Source organism: Chlamydomonas reinhardtii, chromosome 17 (assembly GCF_000002595.2).
Source record: "Chlamydomonas reinhardtii strain CC-503 cw92 mt+ chromosome 17, whole genome shotgun sequence".
Classification (NCBI taxonomy): Eukaryota; Viridiplantae; Chlorophyta; class Chlorophyceae; order Chlamydomonadales; family Chlamydomonadaceae; genus Chlamydomonas; species Chlamydomonas reinhardtii.
In genome coordinates this window covers 1,092,547-1,105,490 of record NC_057020.1, presented here as the reverse complement: position 1 = coordinate 1,105,490, position 12,944 = coordinate 1,092,547, and the positions used below count along the sequence as shown (strand labels likewise).

Here is a 12,944-nt window from a genome sequence, read left to right as displayed (position 1 = left end):
AGTTTTAAGTGGCATGTTGGCCAGAAGTTTTTGAGCGATCGAGAGTACATGCTCTGAATGTGGCGCGAAGTCCCGGGCGCCATTGAAAATCCAGGCCCAGTTATTGCTGCTCCCTCTGCTTATTGTGAAATCCTTTGCAGGATCATGAGTCCAAAACCATGCATTCAGAAAACCGCATGGGCTAACTGCTTCTGAAGGCCGAAAGCATGCTCGAGTGCGTTCGAGTTAGCGTTCGAGTGCCGTACGAGGTTTAAGGCTGGCCAGCTCTCCACCGCGGCACGGAAGGGCGGTTGCCGATGCAGAGTGGTGTAGCAAACAGCGCGTTGGTGCCGTGTTCTTTAGGGGATGACACAACAGCAGGTGTAGGCGGGCGCGTGTGCGCGCCGACGACACGGGCAGGTGGTGAGGCCGTGTGAGGCGGCGTGCTGGCACTGAGCAGGGATGGGATGCACGAAGGCACAATGGCAACATGGTCTTCATGGTCTTGCTTGGGGTTCGTGAGGGTCGATGCTACCCACTGAGTTTCTACCGCCTCCATCGAGGTTACCGTACGCACCACGTTGAGCCCAACGCCTCCCATGCGTAGCAACTAACCTGGATGGCGCTGATAGCAACAGGTGTAGGCGGCCTGCTTGGGCGGCCTGAAGAAGGTGCCGTCGGACAGCTGCCTGTCGCCCGCTCGTCGCGCGCCGGCCCGTGCTCGCGTGGCGCGGGGCGGCCGCAGTCCGCAGGCGATGGGCCGATGGCGGTCCGAGCACATGCAGTGGTGCGATTTGGCACTCCGCGCGCTGGCGTTGGCGCGGCGGCCTGGGTGGCGGGGCCGGACGACATGGAGGAAGAGCCGGCACACGCAGCAGGCTTGGCGCCGCGCGGTGGCCGCGGGCGGCCCGCTGCCTAGCGGCCGCCGCCGTCCCCGCGGCTCCCGTCGCCCGGCACCCGCCACGTTCGTACCGGCGCCGCTGCATGCCGCAGGAGTGGCGTCCGTCTTCGCCTCCCCCGCCAGCGCGCTCCGGCAAGGCTCGCAAAAGCCGGCGGAAGGCAGCCGTGGCGCCAGCGCTGCCCGAACCACTGCCGGCGGCGGCCGTGGTGCCTGCTCCCACCGCCACCGCCGCTTCCACCGCCGCCGCCGCTTCCACCGCCGCCGCCGCCTCCACCGCCGCCGCCGCTTCCACCGCCGGCGCCGCCTCCATCGGCGCCGCCGCTTCCGCCGGCGCCGCCGCTTCCGCCGGCGCCGCCTCCATCGGCGCCGCTGCTTCCCCCGGCGCCGCCGCTTCCACCTCGTTGAGGCCCCTGCCGCCAAGCGCGCGAACACTTGCGCCGTCAGGGCCGCGGGCTCTGGCCTGCGGGCTGGTTTCCTGCTGCCGTCTGCTGGGCGGCGGCCGTCGCCTTCGGTGGTTGAGCGGCCGGCGGCGCTGCTGGGCGTGCGAGCAGCTCTTTGGCTGGAGGAGGCCCGTTTGGCGGTGGTGGCGGCGAGCCCGATGGTGGTGCTTGGGCGGCTGTGGGTGGTGGCAAGAGTGACTACGGAGCGCCGTCCTGTCCGCGGCGGATGTCACGGCCTTGCTGGCTGACCGCGATGAGGCCCCCAGCCCCGGCGTTACCTTCGAGGCGGTCCTGCAGCAGGCACTATGGGATGCGGATGATCAGTATACACGCGGCGTGATTTTGTGGGACTGGGCGCTCTCTAATCCTGAGGTCCCTCCGTGGTGACGTCTGCGCCTGGGAGCGGGACTGGGTGGCGGACCGTAGCCCTTTCGTGTGCCCACGGGACCTGGTGCCGCAGCTGCTAGAGGTCGCGGCGCGCGTGGACGCGGAGTTGTTGCGGGCGCTCTGGGCGGGGCCCTTCTAGTGTGCTGGCCCGGTTTGGCAGCGTGTGTGTGTGCCTACGTATGGTTGTGTGCCGGCGGCGGGGCTTCCCGTGCGGTAGCGGCGGGTCGGCTTTCTTACTGGGTCAGTGCGCACAGTCATTTGCAAAGGCGCGCGTGCGTGGCGGTCGGGTAGCAGCCGCCTGTGTCCTCTGGCCTGCTTGTTGCCTGCGGCCCGGTTTGCTGCGGGTTGGTGCGGGTGTGCCGGCGCTCGGTTGTGTGTGCGCCTGCTTGGGTTCCCGTGCTCGCGGTGGTTTGGGCTTGGGTGCAGGGTTTCCGTGTTTCTCCTCTCTTCTCTTTCCAGCTCTGTCCCGTGAGTCTGTTTCTTGCTCTGTTCTGTGAGTCCGCTGGTTGCTTCGCCTGTTGTTGGGGCCCCGGTCTGCCTTTGCTTTGCCCCGGAGGGGTGCGCCTGGGTTCCGGTGGCTGGTCGGTGGTCCCTGGCGTTCTGTTTGCTGGGGTCCCAGGTCGCGTGCTATTGTGGTGCTGTGCCTTTCCCTTCCTTCTGCTTTGTGACCACTGTGTCAGAAAGAGTTAGTACCGTCTCCGTTAAAGGATTTCTGGACTCTTGTGGATTCCGCATTCCGGATGCTGCCTGCAGATCACTGCCTGCTGAGCCTCAGCGGAAGGGCGTGATGAGTGGGGTCTCCATTGGGCACCTCACCTGCTTGCCCAGCGACAGCCCGCAGGCCCCATCCATCTTGGGGCACAGGATGGGCCCGGCTGGCCCCTGCCGGCGGACCTCTGTCTGGCAGTATCCGCTTTCCCTCAAGAGGGCCTACTGATGCTCGTCAGGAGTGCAGGCCGGATGTATGTTCATGGCGGTGAGCGGGCCGCCCCCGCATGCTCCATCATAGAGCCTGGCTACGTCAACCATACGTGTCCTCCAGTGAGGCCTACCAGTATGCCCGGATGCTGAGGTGCCAGGAAGTAGCGCGCAGGTCGCCACGCAAGCATTGCAAGAGTTCAAACGGTTCGCATCACCATGCGGACGATTGCGCTTTTCCTGGACCCTTCAATCCTTCCGCCCCTCACGCGTATGTGCACAGGCATGCACACGCGGCGGCTCGCCTGTGTCCAGTGCAAGGCAAACAACTGACTGCAGCGCTTATGCCTTCAAGCGACAGATGTATATTGCTTGGTGGGACGTTGTACGACGTCGGGTGTCATACAAGTACCCTTCATGTGGCCGCAGCAGGCTCGCGTAAGCGCATGCAGCAGTCATGCAAACATTTGCAACCTAGGATGGGCTGGCCTTCGCCAAAGCCATCCACCAGCCCCTCTATGCTTTGACACTCCGACGCTGTGAGAGGCTTGGACGTGTCAAGAATGGAAGCACCATGAGGTTCGCGCTTTTCAAGGTCTTTGCTGCAGGACAGGGATGAGTCCCTGCCCGTACGAAAGCAGCTCATGCGGCAATCATTCCACGCACGTCGCTCATGCGCGTGTCTGAAATCTGAATGCATGGACTTGCATGCGCATGCAGCGCGGGACCCCATTACTTGGGCATTATTAGTAATGCCATCCACAACGTCTGCCGCGGTCCGCGTGTGCGTCTACTTGGCACGGCAACGAAATCGAAAGGTGCCCCCCCCCCCCCGATTGCATTGCAGGCAGCTAGGCATCACCTATGTTGGTCATGCCATGGTTAGCGATGGATTGGCACGCACACACACATATATATATACATATGGTACACAAAATTCATGGGAAAGTACTCGGGGTCGACGCAGACGGTGTGCATGTCCATGCATGGACGCGCAAAGCTGAGGGATCCGGTACATGCAAGCACGCACACTCAACCAGCGCGCACATCCCAGCCCCAGCCGCAAGCAATGCATGCACACACGATGAGGGCACACGCACACATGAGCTATTTCAAGCAAGTTGCCTCACATGCACGCATGCACGGTTCTGCGTGCTAACAATAATCTAGCCAAACGCATACCACGTAATGCATACGCTGGGCAACATGCCAAGCAACAACCTGCCTACATGCATGCTTGCTGCCATTACCCCTGCTTGTTGTCCTTGGCCGTCAGCCGGAAAGCGGTGACACCATGGCTCTCGGCCCGTGCACCGTAATCAAAGCGGCGGTATCCCACACCTGTTAGTTGGCAGCAAAATGCCCAGTTTTGGAGGGTCGCCTGAGTGGCGGGCTGCCGTATTACACGGATTGCGTCGAGGGACGCACCGCCCCACAAACACGTTTCTTGCCGTTAGGGAGGCCTCACAACCCTAGTTACATGGACCCCTGTGCATGCGGTGCCCTGCTGGTTGTTTGCACAGCCCATGTCACCGTGCGCAGGCTAAGAACGCAGCACAGCCCATGTCACAGCGGGAAGGCTAAGAACGCAACACAACACAGCAGCCAAGCTGTCCTCGAACGGCTCAGGAAGAACCCACTTCCACTTACCCGCGTACAGAATGCCGTTCACAACGGAGGGACCGCTGACCGAGCCGCCAGGTCCGGCGATCAGGGTGGTGTAGTGCTCGCCAGTCTGGGCGTCGAACGCAGCCAGCTCTCCGTCATTAGACAGGGTGGGGTACACCACATAGGCGTTGCCGTTAGCGCCTTGCTCGCGAACATAAACAGGCGGGCCCAACTGTGATGGGTGGGTCGGGACAGGTAGGGCGGGTAAGTGCGGGTTGACAAAAAAGGGAGCATTGCTCATGCACGCTCACAGGCTACGGCTTTGTTGGGCACGACAGCAGGTGTGGTTTATTGGATGTATGCTCGGTTGAGGGATGCGGGCGTAAATGTGCGCCTATGGGCGAAGGTTGGGGTGCGGAACCTCAGCTGGTAGGTTGGACCAGCAGTGGCATTCTTACCGCGGCGCTCTGGCGGGCGGGCGTGATGGGGATGGCGGCCTGCCACTTGATCTCGCCAGTGCACACGTCCACAGCGGTAGCGAAACCGCCAGGTGCAACAGCGGGGCTGCCGGGCGCGGGGCTGCAAGGCGCGGGTAAAGGTAGGGCAACCGCAGACGACAGGTGTAATCACGGATACTGCCTGTGTGCCGCCGAACACGCATTACTTGCGAGAGCAAGCCTGCTGCTGACCGCCTGACAACACCCACATCCACACCTAGCACGGGGACTCACTTGGTCAGGGTGACGTCCTCAAAGCCGAAGTTGGAGTTCTGGAAGTAAACGGTGCGGACGCCATCAGTGGCCGTGCCCCTGCGTATTGCGCAGCACAATACCAATGGTGGGCTCGCCAGGGCACATGCAGCTCCGCAACCCAATGGAGCTAGATTCATGCCGGCATCTCCTGTGCTGTCTCGTCTACATGCCGCAGCCGGCAGTATCCTAAACGAGCGAGCCCCAGATAGACCCTAGCTTCTGCACACTCGATCGCTCACCACTGCATGCCGCCGCTGGCGCTGCCGACACCGGAGTTGGTCTGCCACAGGGTGGCGCCGGTCGCGGCATCAAAGCCGTAGCCCCAGCCCTGTCGTGCACCACACCATGATGCAAGGTTGCGTCATGGTTATGCTCTGCACATCGGCGATGACCCAGCAGGCCAGCATACAGCAGGCTTACTCTATAGCAAGGTTAGTCTAACGTGCGTGGTGTTGGCCGCAATCATTTGCATGCCGTGGGCCTAGTTAGCCCGCCCAGGACGCACCGACTTTTGGCCAACGACCAGAATGTCCTTCCTCTGCGAGCCGCACTGGACGCTGGGGAAGTACAGGGGCGCCTGGCCGAAGTCTGCAGCAGCAACAAGTCGGGAGCGGGCGCGAGTCAGGAGTGTGAACGAAACCAGCAGGTTTTATGTGGGCGCCTGGAGGATGAGCGAGGCCGTGCATGCAGACACCGTGCGCACACACAGCATCCCTGCTGCGTAAGGTACGTACCGTAGTCGGGGCTCTCGGCGAAGGGGCAGTCCGTCACTGCACGCACACAGCATGCAAATAGGGACCAGGTACATACGGTCAGTGGATGGTGCGCGTGGCCGCGCGTGGGAGTGCAGCAGCAGGTGGCTTGCGCGCGCAGTTTTTTAGCCTGTGCCGCAATCAGGATTGTGCGGCCTGCAGGCATGTATGGCGCGCAGGTGATCTCACTATTCATTCATCGCTCATCAACGTACCCGTGGGCAGCAGGGGCAGGCAGGCGGCGGTCCAGACGTCGAAGAAGGACACACGGTTGCCCCACACCAGCTCCCCGGTCTCAATGTCAAGTGACAGAACACTGTTAAACCTGCATGAACAGAACACATACACAAGCAAACGGGCGGATGAGTGCTCATGAAGTACGGTGTGCTACGCTACAAGCAAGTACACGGGTAGAAACCCCCGGCGCCCCACAGGCGCCGCCAGGGGTGGTCCCGCCGAAGGAGCGACAGTGTGCATGCGTCTTCGTGCTGTGCAACAGGTGCACGTCACACCGTATGTCCATGGGACATTGCGTGAGCACGCACGCACCAGTTGCCGGGGACGTCCACGCAGGCACCCTTCTTGGCGGGAGTGTCATTGGCCGGGTCCTCGAGGCACTGCACAGCGGATTGTAATGGGGGTTTGCTTGTGTGAGCATCTTGAGTGAAGTAAGTAAGCATGGGTGGGAGCGTGCAGCATGCGTGCGGACATCACACGCGACAGGAGAGCGACGTTCGTTCTCGGCTAAGAGAATGGCAAAGAGGGTCCCGGCTGCTAGGGCCTAGCGCCCTGCTGGCGTGCCTGACACGCACGGGTTGCGGGGTGGCCAAGCAAGGCCCCCGGCTAAGCACCTAAGGTGGCATGACGGGCAGGTGCGTGGCACGGGTACGTGGACTTTCGCCGGATTAGCTGCTGGATGTCGATTGGCGAATGGCGTGCGGGCTAGCAATACCGTGAACCGCACGCTAAGCGCACTCACCTCAAGAACCTCCTCGGGGGCGACGTACTGGTTGCCGGTGGCCACATAGACCCGACCGCGGGCCTCGTCAATAGCAGGCGCACTGCCCCACACCGCGTTGCCCGACCTGCCACATGCGAAGGGAAGTGTGAGGACCTGGTGGCCTGCCTGGATCAATAGCACAACGCCCGAACAGTTAGAACAAAAGATGTGAGTGTCACTTACCAGCCGGGCACGCCGCCGTTCTCAGGAGCGGTGAAGAACTGCCACTGCGTGGCACCTGGGGTGTAAGGCAGCAAGGGGCCCTAGTCAGGCGAATGACCACACTAGTACAGAGAAACACGGTAAGTAGCCCACATCTGCAGCAACAGGCGAACACGACCGTAATGAAAAGCACGGCTTGCGCACCGGTGAGCAGATCAAGACGCACGACGGAGCCGCGGAAGGTGCAGCACGGGGCCCTGCGTGTAGCCGGCGTAGTTCATGGGGGATGGGCCATTCAGATGAAACCGTAACATGGTGCATGGTGTACAGTGTACGGGAGGGCAAGGGAGCGAGCACCCACCGCCATGCCGCCGGGCATCCATGCAAGAAATGCGTGCGCAAGCAAACCTGCACGGAGTAAACCACTAGCACTCGCTCCATCATCAAAGAAGAACAGTCAGGTTCTCACCCAAAGGCGTCCACAAGCTCCTCCAGACTAGAGATTCCAACGTAGATGGCGCCTATGGAAGACAGGTGTCGGCGCTCGAAGGTCAAAGAACGGCCAATGACGACAGGGCATCCCCCTCAATTGCTGCCGTACGCCCGTACATGCTGCTGCTCCATCCTGTGCCACAGTCCTGCTATGACCCATGCTGTCATGCATTTGGGCAGCCAGCGCGCCCGTCAAAATGCTACCACGCACATGAGGTCATATCAAACGAGGCCACACCGGGATCCTACCCTTGTAGACGGTAGGGGAGGCCGTGACGATGGCGAACGGGTGAGGGTCGGGAAGGCTCTGTGCGTGGGGCGCCCCACCCGTGAAAGCGTTCGCGTGGTGAGAGGGTTGCTTGGGCGCCGAACACTTCACGTTTCCGTCACAACGTAGTCGATCACGGCGGCATTCTCACTAATCCCCTTTTGTACTTTTCAAGTTTTCACCAGCATGCACCCACCTTCCAGTTTGTAGAGGCATCTTTGGCCCTGATGGACACCTGTGAGGAGCAGAATTGGGATGAAGTCTTAAAATGGTGATGGACGCTTGGCATGTATGATCCCTGGTCACGTGCATGCATGCGTGTGCAATGTGTCACCCGCCATCAGGTGCGTGTGGCATATGTGTGTTCCATGCATGAAGCCCTCGGTGCTCCAAAGGGTAAGAGGCACTTACCACATAGCCCTGGGTACCAGCAAAGTTTCCAGGCAGGATGAGAGTCTGAGTGCCGATGATGATGTTACCGTTGCCGGCATCCGTGGCGGCAGTGCGGGTCACCAGCAGGTTGGTGGCGCCGACGCCGCCGGGCCACACCAGCTCCGTGACGTTCTTCTTCCATGACACGGCGCCGGTTTGGGCATCCACCTTGTACAGGAAACCGGACCAGTCGCCAAAGTAGACGAAGTTGTTGATGACGGTGGGGGTTGCAGACACGTCGGAGCCCTGGGTGTCGACCTGGAAGGCGATCTGTGGGATGAGGAGACAGGCAGGGGGCGGGAGAGAAAGGAAGACATGGAGCATACAACGCAGCCCCGCCAGCTTTGTGGCGGACAAGTGTGTTGATCAAAGCTTACGGACAACGAGCCGGTGCATTCCGTTGCATGACTGCACACTGCACACTTGACTGTTAAGCGAAATGGAGAGCGCGAACCCACCTGCGGCGTCGTGCGGAATTTGCCCGGGATCGTCGCAGTCCTCCAGTTCCTGTTGTTGCCACCGAACGAGCCCCAGGTTGACGTAATGGCAGCCTGCGACTGTGCCATACGGCGTGGCGCGTGCGCATCCACCGCGTGCGACACCGCAAGGACCAGCATCAAGGCCATTGCGCATGACTGCAGCATTTTGGTCATTGCTGGCGCTACTTGATTGATGGGGCACAATGTACAAATTGGTATTCCTGGAGCAAGGTACTGGCACGGTGGCCTAAAATGCAGGCAGTACGGTCTAACTCGGCTTAAATATTCACGCGCACCCCACGCCAACCACCGGTGAAGTCAGACACGAACCCCACGCGAAGGGATGATGTTACCGAGAACGAAATTTCGTAACGACGTATAAGGCAAGCATCTTTACATGGTCAGAGCTGGGAGTGCAGCTGGCCTTCTTGCAGCGCTTCCGTCGGCGACCAACTGCCGAGGCCCAGCTCATCGTCACAGTGGTTTCCACTAAGCCAGTGGGAGGAACTTTCCACTAATCTAGTGGGAAATTGTTTCCAATAGCAAAGGTCGTAGTGCTAAACATTATTCTCGTAAGAATGCAGTGGAAATACAGTCGGTAGCGATGGCGCCACCGAATTCGCCACGCCGTTTTCCCGGCCCTGTTGGTCGCCTCGCCCCGCCCCGCCCCCGCCCCCGCCCCCGTTGCCCCCGCCCCGTTCCCGCTCGGCTTCAAAATTCATTTCCATCAGCCTCTAACGGCATCCTAGATCCTCCCCATGCCTATGTGCCTGTCCTCCGCATAGTAAGCGTGAGTTTCTATGGAATACATGGGTGAGGCGGTGTGGGCAGGTGTGGGGTGCCGCCAGCCCCCTCCCCCTCCGCCGCCCAGCAGCCCACGCCTGCTGTCCAGTCTACGCTCGCCGCGGTGTAATCCTGCCGTATCATGCACGCCTATATGGGTCTCAGTGTAGGGAGGCCCGTGGTCATGGATAGGCGCAAGGCTCGCGCCGGGTAGAGGGACTAGCATGGGGCATGCGCGCACACTGTACCAGCCATCCCGCCTCACCACCACCACCCCCAGCCCACGCTCGCCGCGGTGTAATTGTGCCACATCATGCCTGCATGGACCCTCGTGTGGGGTGGCTCGTCGTAGTGGGCAGGCGCAAGGCCCGTGCCGGCGGATGGGGTTACATTGACCAGGGTGCGGCGTGGCGGGCTGCCCAGGCCCACTCCAGCCGCTCGCCCGCATGCAAAGGTCAACGCCCGGCCCTAACCTCTTGCACATGGGCTTGACCACACGTAAGATGGATGGCCATGCAGTATGGCTGGGTAATTCCGTCGGGTGGGGTCATGGCAGGGGTCAAGCCGTGGATCTGGCATGTATGGGTGCCGCACAAGGCCCATGCACATACCACGCTCCAGCCCCTCGCCCGCATGCAAAGGTCAACGCCCGGCCCTAACCTCTTGCACATGGGCTTGACCACACGTAAGATGGATGGCCATGCAGTATGGCTGGGTAATTCCGTCGGGTGGGGTCATGGCAGGGGTCAAGCCGTGGATCTGGCATGTATGGGTGCCGCACAAGGCCCATGCACATACCACGCTCCAGCCCCTCGCCCGCATGCAAAGGTCAACGCCCGGCCCTAACCTCTTGCACATGGGCTTGACCACACGTAAGATGGATGGCCATGCAGTATGGCTGGGTAATTCCGTCGGGTGGGGTCATGGCAGGGGTCAAGCCGTGGATCTGGCATGTATGGGTGCCGCACAAGGCCCATGCACATACCACGCTCCAGCCCCTCGCCCGCATGCAAAGGTCAACGCCCGGCCCTAACCTCTTGCACATGGGCTTGACCACACGTAAGATGGATGGCCATGCAGTATGGCTGGGTAATTCCGTCGGGTGGGGTCATGGCAGGGGTCAAGCCGTGGATCTGGCATGTATGGATGGGTGCCGCACAAGGCCCATGCACATACCACGCTCCAGCCCCTCGCCCGCATGCAAAGGTCAACGCCCGGCCCTAACCTCTTGCACATGGGCTTGACCACACGTAAGATGGATGGCCATGCAGTATGGCTGGGTAATTCCGTCGGGTGGGGTCATGGCAGGGGTCAAGCCGTGGATCTGGCATGTATGGGTGCCGCACAAGGCCCATGCACATACCACGCTCCAGCCCCTCGCCCGCATGCAAAGGTCAACGCCCGGCCCTAACCTCTTGCACATGGGCTTGACCACACGTAAGATGGATGGCCATGCAGTATGGCTGGGTAATTCCGTCGGGTGGGGTCATGGCAGGGGTCAAGCCGTGGATCTGGCATGTATGGATGGGTGCCGCACAAGGCCCATGCACATACCACGCTCCAGCCCCTCGCCCGCATGCAAAGGTCAACGCCCGGCCCTAACCTCTTGCACATGGGCTTGACCACACGTAAGATGGATGGCCATGCAGTATGGCTGGGTAATTCCGTCGGGTGGGGTCATGGCAGGGGTCAAGCCGTGGATCTGGCATGTATGGGTGCCGCACAAGGCCCATGCACATACCACGCTCCAGCCCCTCGCCCGCATGCAAAGGTCAACGCCCGGCCCTAACCTCTTGCACATGGGCTTGACCACACGTAAGATGGATGGCCATGCAGTATGGCTGGGTAATTCCGTCGGGTGGGGTCATGGCAGGGGTCAAGCCGTGGATCTGGCATGTATGGGTGCCGCACAAGGCCCATGCACATACCACGCTCCAGCCCCTCGCCCGCATGCAAAGGTCAACGCCCGGCCCTAACCTCTTGCACATGGGCTTGACCACACGTAAGATGGATGGCCATGCAGTGTGGCTGGGTAATTCCGTCGGGTGGGGTCATGGCAGGGGTCAAGCCGTGGATCTGGCATGTATGGGTGCCGCACCAGGCCCATGCACATACCACGCTCCAGCCCCTCGCCCGCATGCAAAGGTCAACGCCCGGCCCTAACCTCTTGCACATGGGCTTGACCACATGTAAGATGGATGGCCGTGTAGTGTGGCTGGGTAATTCCGTCGGGTGGGGTCATGGCAGGGGTCAAGCCGTGGATCTGGCATGGGTGCCGCACAAGGCCCATGCACATACCACGCTCCAGCCGCTCGCCCGCATGCAAAGGTCAACGCCCGGCCCTAACCTCGTGCACATGGACTTTATCGTATGTAAGATGGATGGCCGTGTAGTATGGCTGGGTAATTCCATGGAACGGGGTGCTTTAAACAGGCTTTCACCCGCACCCAGTGCCAGAGGACCCGGCCCCACACACCCGCCCCGCCCAAGGCCCCGCCCCCCTCCCCACATACTAGCCACGCGTGCGCCACGTCCGCGCCCGCCCTCATGGACATTCATCGCTTGCCGCTACCCATGGGCAGTCAGGCCACCTGTTTGCTGCTGTTTTGTGCCTGACAGCTCAGGTTGATCGCCGGCTGTGCAACACGCACAAACACTCGCAACCCCATCCGCCGGCACGGTCCTTGCGCCTGCCCACTACGTCGAGCCTCCCCACACGAGGGTCCATGCAGGCATGATGTGGCACAATTACACCGCGGCGAGCGTGGGCTGGGGGTGGTGGTGGTGAGGCGGGATGGCTGGTACAGTGTGCGCGACATGCCCCATGCTAGTCCCTCTACCCGGCGCGAGCCTTGCGCCTATCCATGACCACGGGCCTCCCTACACTGAGACCCATATAGGCGTGCATGATACGGCAGGATTACACCGCGGCGAGCGTAGACTGGACAGCAGGCGTGGGCTGCTGGGCGGCGGAGGGGGAGGGGGCTGGCGGCACCCCACACCTGCCCACACCGCCTCACCCATGTATTCCATAGATACTCACGCTTACTATGCGGAGAACAGCCGCGTAGACATGGCCAGAATCTGGGACGTCGTTAGAGGCTGATGGAAAGGAGAACGGAAGCCACGCGGGAACGGGGCGGGGGGGGGGGGGCGAGGCGACCAACAGGGCCGGGAAAACGGCGTGGCGAGTTCGGTGGCGCCATCGCTACCGACTGTATTTCCACTGCAATCTTACGAGAATAATGTTTAGCACTACGACCTTTGCTATTGGAAACAAACTTCCCACTAGATCAGTGGAAAGTTACCTCCCACTGGCTTAGTGGAAACCACTGTGACGATTAGATGCGAGGCCAATCGAGAGGATTCTTGTGACAGCAATAATAAACTTGAAGCTGGCACCACTACCATCATCAAACTATCGTTTATTAAATTAAATCTCAGGACAAGTATGCCTCCCAACGAGCTTCACAAAGTGAGACTGTACGCACGCCGTGAGAACGCACGCACTTCGGCTTGTCCTTTCTACCATATCAAGTCTCCAGATGTTCCTTTCAATGGGCAAACAGACTGCATAGAAGGCCTTGCAAC

At 61.0% G+C, this 12,944-nt stretch overlaps 3 protein-coding genes across 3 annotated transcripts in view; 1 reads left to right on the top strand and 2 right to left on the bottom strand.

Annotated features, from left to right (window-relative positions):
* Positions 1–23: 23 nt before the first annotated feature.
* Positions 24–2,385, bottom strand: CHLRE_17g703976v5 (uncharacterized protein). Its single transcript, XM_043071964.1, has 3 exons — positions 1,945–2,385; positions 595–1,496; positions 24–336 (listed from the first exon to the last, which is right to left on the bottom strand). The coding sequence occupies exons 2-3, from the start codon at positions 758–760 to the stop codon at positions 251–253; spliced, it is 252 nt and encodes an 83-aa protein (XP_042914423.1). The 5' UTR covers positions 761–1,496; positions 1,945–2,385; the 3' UTR covers positions 24–250.
* A 328-nt stretch (positions 2,386–2,713) lies between these two features.
* Positions 2,714–9,085, bottom strand: CHLRE_17g703950v5 (uncharacterized protein). The gene is made up of 17 exons (XM_043071963.1): positions 8,550–9,085; positions 8,071–8,361; positions 7,856–7,894; positions 7,641–7,698; positions 7,369–7,420; positions 7,104–7,156; positions 6,921–6,975; positions 6,717–6,822; positions 6,287–6,354; positions 5,953–6,062; positions 5,720–5,755; positions 5,491–5,573; positions 5,225–5,313; positions 4,965–5,042; positions 4,692–4,812; positions 4,276–4,465; positions 2,714–3,966 (listed from the first exon to the last, which is right to left on the bottom strand). Exons 1-17 carry the CDS (start codon positions 8,715–8,717, stop codon positions 3,872–3,874), a joined length of 1,692 nt encoding a protein of 563 aa, XP_042914422.1. The 5' UTR covers positions 8,718–9,085; the 3' UTR covers positions 2,714–3,871.
* A 3,520-nt stretch (positions 9,086–12,605) lies between these two features.
* Positions 12,606–12,944, top strand: part of CHLRE_17g703932v5 (uncharacterized protein) — a 2,006-nt gene continuing 1,667 nt past the window's right edge. The window contains exon 1 of the mRNA XM_043071962.1: positions 12,606–12,828. Within this exon, the coding sequence (XP_042914421.1) occupies positions 12,805–12,828 (24 nt within the window). The 5' untranslated portion in view covers positions 12,606–12,804. The remainder of the gene's footprint in view (positions 12,829–12,944) is intronic.